Source organism: Bison bison, unplaced genomic scaffold (genome assembly GCF_000754665.1).
Source record: "Bison bison bison isolate TAMUID 2011002044 unplaced genomic scaffold, Bison_UMD1.0 scf7180017864251, whole genome shotgun sequence".
NCBI classification, from domain to species: domain Eukaryota; kingdom Metazoa; phylum Chordata; class Mammalia; order Artiodactyla; family Bovidae; genus Bison; species Bison bison.
The window spans coordinates 1,477,695-1,485,766 of record NW_011494823.1 but is presented as its reverse complement, the minus strand read 5'-3'; the positions used below and the strand labels follow the sequence as shown (position 1 = coordinate 1,485,766).

At 44.2% G+C, this 8,072-nt stretch overlaps 1 protein-coding gene and 1 pseudogene across 1 annotated transcript in view; both read left to right on the top strand.

Moving 5' to 3' along the window:
• Positions 1 to 1,797: 1,797 nt before the first annotated feature.
• Positions 1,798 to 2,025, top strand: LOC104994101 (annotated as a pseudogene).
• Positions 2,026 to 7,188: 5,163 nt separating this feature from the next.
• Positions 7,189 to 8,072, top strand: part of LOC104994124 (2-acylglycerol O-acyltransferase 2-like) — a 13,381-nt gene continuing 12,497 nt past the window's right edge. Inside the window, exon 1 of the mRNA XM_010847588.1 lies at positions 7,189 to 7,323. Within this exon, the coding sequence (XP_010845890.1) occupies positions 7,233 to 7,323 (91 nt within the window). The 5' untranslated portion in view covers positions 7,189 to 7,232. The remainder of the gene's footprint in view (positions 7,324 to 8,072) is intronic.

Here is an 8,072-nt window from a genome sequence, read left to right as displayed (position 1 = left end):
AGATTCTTTACCACTGAGCCACCTGGGAAACCCATTTTATTCAAATAGTTTGCTTTAATATTCACAAGTAATTCAGTCTATAGTTCTGTTTTTCATGCTGTTTTCTACAAAACTGAGTTTAAATATCAATGTAATACTTGCTATAGAAGAAAGAAATGGGAAGTTTTTCATTTTAAAAGCATTGCAAACAATTTATTGTGCATCAGAGGTCTCTATCTTTACAGATTTGGCTAACTTCTATGAAACTTTCTGGAGCTGATTTGTGTATGTGTGTGTGGTGGCGGGGAAATTCGTTGGTAATGTTCTCTGTTTCTTCTATGGAAATTCATCTGCTTAAGTTTTCTATCATTAATTGGCTTGTTTGGTAAATTGTATTTCCTTAGGAAACAGTCAATTGTATCTAAACATGCAAATGTTTTTGCATTAAAGTTTGCAAAGTAGTTTCTTTTGATTTTTATTGATTTTCTTTATTTATTTTTTGGCACTCAACACAGCTTGTGAGATCTCAATTCCCTGACCAGGGATTGAACTTGGGTCATGGCAGTGACAGCATTGAATCCTAAGCACTAGCACACTAGGGAACTCCTTCTTTTGATTTTAAAAATTTCTCCTGTTTCAATTATATCTCCACTGTCCTTTCTTTCTTACTTTGTGTATCTGTGATTTGTCCCTTTTATTCTTGATTACATTAGCTAGTAGTATGTTTTCTTTCATCCTTTTTTCAGAAAACTAAAAATTTAATTTATTCGTTAGAGCTGTTTTTTTTCCAAGCCTCTCATTCATTTCTACCTTTATCATTATTATTTTCTTCCTGTGGTTTCTTTGTTGTTCTTTTGCTGGATATTGTGACGTGTGTCCCCTAAGTTGTATCTGACTCTTTGTGACGCCATGGACTGTGGCCCACAAGGCCCCTCTGTCCATGAGATTTTCTAGGCAAGAATATTGGAATGGATTGCCAGTACCTCCTCTGGGGGATCTTCCTGAGCCAGAGGTCAAACCCAAGTCTCCTGTGTTGGCAGGCAGATTCTTTACCACTGAGCCATCTGGGAAGCCCAGATATCATGACTTGTGAATTAATTAATTAATTTTTCCTTTCATTTTTATTCACATATGTGTTTCCTCAAAATGAACTGTGATTCAACATTTTATGAATTCAAACATCCAAGGGAGAATTTTTGAAAATTGTTGAGATAATTTCAATATGTATATGGAAGAGTAGGAGTGAGTTATAGCCTGGACACTTTTAAGATAGAAGAGCAAGCAGGCTTGCCCTCCCAGATTTAAGAACTAAATAAATAGTGAAGATTGTGTGGCACCAGCAGATATAGATAAATAGACTAATAAAAGTGAATAAGAGTCCTGACACAGGCCACATGTGTAGAAATCTGTTGTATGACAGAGGTGGCACGTTACATCATTGGGGAAGAGAGAGGTGTTCAACAAAAGGGACTGCCCAGAATGGTTCTTATATGTTAAAGATACAATTGGAACCTAACTCATACTTGTACACATAAGCATCCAGAAAGGGCTTACCTATGAAAAACAAGCTTTAAATTCTTAATGGTAAATATAGGTAAGAAAAATTTTCTGAATCAGACCAAGCAATGACTATTTAATAAAAGGCTGATAAATAGGGATATATTAAAATGTAAAATGTTTGTTCATCCAGTGACACCTTAAAACACAAGCTAAAAATTGGGAGAAGAGATTCACAACATGTGTAACCAACAAAGGTTAGTATCATGAGTGTATTAAAATTTCAAATTTAGGTAAAAAACACAAGAAACAGCTGATGCCATGAACAGCGTAGGGGAGGCTTGCACTGACGTGAAGCCCAAGTACAGTGCTTCAGTTGCAGCTTTGCTGAGAAGCTCCTCAAGGGGGATGGCTCCGGAGACCTGTGCCCTGACCTCTTCAAGCTCTACCAGCAATGTGTTCAGAAAGCATAAAGGAGAAGGAGATTCCTGTTGAAGGGCTGGAGAGTTCATGGGCCATGGCAAAGAGAAGCCTGAAAGCTCTTCTTGACCTTGAAAGTCACCTTGAAGGTGGACTCCTCAGATCAGGAAATTGAGTACTCTGGATCATGTCAATTAAAATTGAAGATAGCATTGATTTGATGCATTTAAAAGGGAGGAGTTTCCTTTCCTCCTTAATATTTTTTTTCTCAATTGTAAAAGATGATGAGCCATCACTCTTTGCTTTGAGATTTCTGGTTTTGTAATCTCAGCAGGAACTCAGTGTTCTGAATAATGGGATATTTGAGATTGTGGTTGCAATCTGAATGAAATTTGCCCATTCCCATCCATTTTAGTTCACTGATTCTTAAAATGTCAGAGTTTACTCTTGCATCTTCCGCTTGACCACGTCCAATTTACCATGACCTAACATTCTAGGTTCCTATGCAATATTATTCTTTACAGCATCGGACTTTACTGTCACCACCAGACATATCTACAACTGAATATCGTGTCCACTTTGGCCCAGCCTCTTTTATTCTTTCTGGAGCTATTTCTCCACTCTTCCCCAGTAACATATTGGAAACCTATTGACCTGGAGTGGGGTGGGGGCTCATCTTCTGGTGTCAAATCTTTTTGCCTTTTCGTACTGTTCATGGGGTTCTCAAGGCAAGAATACCAAAGTGGTTTGCCATTCCCTTTTCCAGCGGACCACGTTTGGTCAGAACTCTCCACCACAAACCATCTGTCTTGGGTGGCTCTGAGTGGTATGGCTCATAGCTTCATTGAGTTACACAAGGCTGTAATCCATGTGTTCATTTTGATTAGCTCTCTGTGATTGTGGTTTTCTTTCTGGAGGCTGTGGAATTGTAGTTCTTGCTTCTTCTGTCTACCCTCTGGTTGATGAGGATAAGAGGCTTGTGCAGGCTTCCCGATAGGAGGGACTAGCTGGGGGGGAAACTGAGTCTTGCTCTGATGGGCAAGGCCCATGCTCAGTAAATCTTTAATTCAATTTTCTGCTGATATTGGGTGGGGCTGTGCTTCCTCCCTGTTAGTTTTTTGGCCTGAGGCTTGCCCAGTCCTGGAGTCTACAGGCTCTATAGTAGGGCTAAAGGTGATCTCTAGAAGGACTTATGCCAACATGTGCTTCCCAGGACTGCTGTTGCCAGTGCCCCATCCCTGCAGCAGGCACTGCTGACCCATGCCTCCATAGATCCTCTAACACTCACGGGCAGGTCTCACTCAGTCTCTTGTGGGGTCACTGCTCCTTTGCCCTGGAATGCACAAGGTTTTGTTGGTACCCTTCAAGAGTCTCTGTTTCCCCCAGTCCTGAGGAAGTTCTGCAATCAAATCCCACTGTCCTTCAAAGTCAGATTTCTTGGGGATTCCCAGTCTCTTTGCCGGATCGCCAGATTGGAAAGTCTGATGGGGGCCTAGAACTTTTGCAACAGTGCAAGAACCTTTTTGGTATTGCTGCTCTCCAGCTTATGGGTTGCCCAGTCGGTGGGTATGGGATTTGATTTTGGCGTGATTGTGCCCCTCCTACTGTCTCATTGCAGCTTCTCCTTGGTCCTGGGATGTGGGGTATCTTATTTTGGTGGGTTCCAACCTCCTGTCAATGGTTGTTCAGCAACTAGTTGCTTTCTGGGTGTTTTCACGTGTTCACTAAAAGGATGCACAATGTGAGAGTTGTAAGTTAAGTTTTACTTGGAGCAAAATGACTACAGTCTGGGGGACAGCATTTCAGATAGCTTTGAGAGACTGCTTCAGAGAGGCCTGGGGGAGAAGATCAATATATAAGATCTTGATGAAGCGGGAGTTCAATGCAATCCAATGCTTACTTTACAAAAGGTTTTCTGCTAGTCACGAGGAGCCAATGTCACCATAAAGGGATTGAGTGATTTTCTAAATATGAAGAGAGGCAAGGATTGGGATCATGAAATCAGTTCCTGAAAACATCCAACAATCTAAAGATCTACTCCATCAGTTTCCCTAGAGCAGAGAGTGCCTCACTCGCCACCCTGAACTCCCCTCAGTGGATGTTGAAGGTCAGCGGCTGCAGCAGCATAGGGTTCAATCTCCGCAGACACAGATGGCAAATGTTTTTGTTGTTGTTCAGTAGCTAGCAAATGCTCTTGGCAGGTGCCAATTTGTAATTGACACACAGGAGAAGATGAGCACACATCCTGTTACTTTGCCATCTTTTTACTATGACTTCATGGCAAATCACTTGATGGTCCCGTCACTTCATGGTCCCATCACTTCATGGTAGATATAGAAAATGTGGAAACAGTGACTCATTGGAAAAGACCTTGATGCTAGGAAAGATTGAAGGCAAGAGGAAAGTTCGATAGCATCACCACTCAATGGACACAAATTTGAGCAAACTCCAGGAGATAGTGAAGGACAGGGAAGCCCAATGTGCTGCAGTCCATGGGTTTGCTAAGAGTTGGATGAGACTTAGTAACCGAACAACAACGACAACCTTACAAGGGTTGTCAGATCTCATATTAAGATGTGAAAGCTTTGTGAATGCTGTGGTGAACACCATTTCAGAGCTCATGGTGTAGTTCAAGAGTTCAAATCCTTGGAGAGACTATGGAGGAAGATCCTAAATTACAAAGATTTGCTGCTGCCAGTTTTTAACGTAAGTCAATGAATTAAGTCAACCTGTATGTAATAAAAATGCCAAAATGCTGCATCTAGTTGAATGAGGGGATGAGGAGAAAAGAGTTAGCTTTATTTCCCTTGTTTACTCACCCTGCCCTTAATGCCTGTAATCATGAAGATGGAATAAATTGTTCCATTTATTTAGTTTCTATCATTAAAAAAAAAAAGCACAAAAAAACACTGCAGAGGAATGGATGAAAATTAAGAATGAGCTTTTCAAAGAAAAGGAAATTACTATGACTAAAGCCATGTGCAACATGCGTATTCAGGAAATGCAAGATCCCAACCTTAGCTGGCAAACAGCCCAACACTAGCAAACAATAGTAAGTCTGACCACACCACGAGGCCAGCATCCTGCTGATCTCAGATACATTCCTGGTGAGGGTGTAAACTGGTGCTGCCGTTTTGGGAAAAGCCTGGCACTACTGCTCCCCAGCTCCTGCAGTCACACACCCTTTGACCCAGCAGTCCCTCTGGCTGTTGAGAGGGAGAAAGGACACAGAGACAGAGACCAGTGAGGACCCTGGTATCAGAGATGATCAAAGAGGCTGGTTGTGGGTGTAGCTTTCCCGTACAAGAGATATTTAAATCAACAGAAGTCTCATGGGTGAACCTGTGATAAAATGATATTCAAATGGCCAATGAATATTTTAAAATGTGCTCAGCCTCCTTAGGCACAGAGGAAGCCACTGTGAGCACGACAAGTGTCCCCACGTCCTCACTACAAAGGGTTAAATGCTGAGGAAGATGTGAAGCAGCTGGAATTGCTTGTGAAGCTTGTGGATATAAATTTGTACAATCACTTTGGGAAATATGTGACTTTATACAAAAAGACCCAGCTGTTCTATTTCCAGGCACATACTCAACACAAATGTATATTAATGTGCACACCTGACCTGCTGTGTGATACATAAAAGAGCTGTGAAGACTGTAGATCAGAATTCTCATCAAAAGGAGATTTTCTATCCCTCTTTTTTTTTTTTTTGTACTATGTGAGACAACAGATGCTAACTAAATCTATTGTAATCATTCATAATGTATCTAAATCAAACCATCATGCTGTATACCTTAAACTTGAACAATGATGTATGTCAATCTTTTCCTAAAGAAAAAAATTGGAAAAAACAGAAAAGAATGCCCACAGCACTACAGTTCATAATAGCCAGACTCAGGCAATACCCTGCATGCCCCCAGCAGATGAACTGTGGTATATTCACCCAGTGAAGTCTTATGTACCAATGAGAAAAAACACTACAAATACACACAATTTGGATGATTCTTGAAATATAATCTTGAGCCAAAGAACCAGTCTCAAAAGAATATTTTGTGTGAGACTCACTTGTAAATTTCAGAGCAGACGAGGCTGGTATGAGGTTTGGGGAAGAGAGGAGTGACAGGCAAGAGCGTAGGTGCTGGTCAGGTCCTACTTGTCCATCAGAATGGAGATCACACCAGTGTGTTCACTCTGGGACAATGTATCACTCCTACACTTAGGACTTGTGCCTTTTCCTGTATGTTTGATATATTTCAGTTCAAAGTGCACATTTAAAGGAAGAGATTTAGGAGAACCGACTATGAGAGGTGAATGGAGAGGGACAGAAAAAGTCTAGAGTGACGCTAAGGTTTTGGCCTGTGTAACCAGGTCACTGGAGTCCCCTTTCCGGAGATGTCAAAGAGCAGAGGAAAAGCTGGCCTGGGCAGGAGAGGGAAGATCAAGTTCAGTCTAGACAGGCTGTGAAGGAGACTGAGCAGACTACTAGGGAGGATGTCAAGAACCTACTTACATAGTCAAGTCTGGAGCGCAAGGGGAGGTCAGGCTGAAGATGCAGTTTGGAAGTGCTTGTCCTGTAGACAGACTCCAAGGCCGTGAGCCTGGATGAGGTCTCTGCGGGAGAGAGGAGGGAGGGTCCAGGCACAGAGTGGGCAGGAGGCCCCTCAAACACTTAGCCTGGTGAGGAAAAAGAGCCACCGTGGAGACCCAGGAGCAGCCAGAGGGGCAGAAGGGAAACCAGGAGAATGTGGTGTCCACAGGCCAAGTGGTTTCAAGGAGGAGGGAGGGACCAGCTGTGTCTGAGGCCGCTGAGAGGTCAAAATGAGAGCTGAGAATTGACCACTGGATTCAGCAGCGTGGAGGCCACTGGTGAACTTGTCAGGGGCACTTCCACAGCACAGGAGCTGTTACTGTGTATTTGTGGAGGGGAACAGCGGACATGGCAGAAGAGGGGAGACAGCTACTGCAGCCAAGTCACTGGGTAGATGTGAGGAGGACAGAACTGCCCTGTACTCAGTGCTTGACTGTCAAGTGTTGGGCCAGATTCAAGCAAAAAGAGAAAGATATCTGGCAGATAAGGTATCGCCTGAGGAGGCAAATGTCCTTCCGTTCCTCCTTCCTTTAGCTGACTCCAGGGCAGGTGGGTTCAAAGGTTTCTCCTAGGAAACAGATTCCTGCCAGGGTGAGGGCAGGGAGGCATTAGGCTGGGCCGGGGTGGGTGGGGCACCCTCCTCCCAGACTAATGCTTACTCAACCTCCGGCAGCAACAAAACCAGTAGGTGCCTCAGACCACAGCAGAGCTCAGAGAAACCTGTGGAATCAACCGAGGAGACAGCATGGTGAAGTTCGCACCCTTGTCCGTGCCGTGGGAGCGCAGATTGCAGACCTTTGTGGTTCTGCAGTGGATTTTCTCCTTTGCGGTCCTGGGTAAGATGGGCTGTGCTGGGGGAACAAGAGACCATGGGATTCTTCATCTCATCTGCTGGCACCGTACTAGTTACGAACGGTTCCCCCCAGGGCTAGTGTTCAGCCTGTGGACAGACCCTACTAGACTGGGGTTAAAATATGGACATACTCTGTACAGGCTCTGAAATGGTCAATAGCCATTTCACACACTCACACAAACATGCATGCACACACACACGCACGCGGGTACCATGTATATACTCCATGTTCTCCCTTAGAACCTCCCCAAAATTTTGCAGCTAAAGCATTTATCCCCAGGAAAGCAAGAAACCCAGTTCCTTACCGCTGGCATCCTTGATGACTGACTTGTATCTCTGCTCTAAAGGTTGTTGGGACATTTTAAATGTCCCTGCTACTGCTACTGCTAAGTCGCTTCAGTCGTGTCTGACTCTGTGCGACCCATAGACGGCAGCCCACCAGGCTCCCCTGTCCCTGGGATTCTCCAGGCACCTAGTTACCCCCATTACACAGATGAGCAGGGAAGCTGAGTGCCTTAGATGTGCAAGGCTGTAGGTCTGGGCTCCTGTGCTGCCAAAGGACGAAAGGGAAGGAGGCAGAGGGTTGAGAGACGACTGAGATGTGGGAGGGGGTATGGAGCAGGGAAAGGAGGGGTACCCCAGGGCAGGGGACAAGTCCCTTGGCTCCTGGACGAAGGGTCCTGGGGGCCCAGAAGCAGGTAGGCTGATGCCTGAGGATCACAGGGTGGGGGT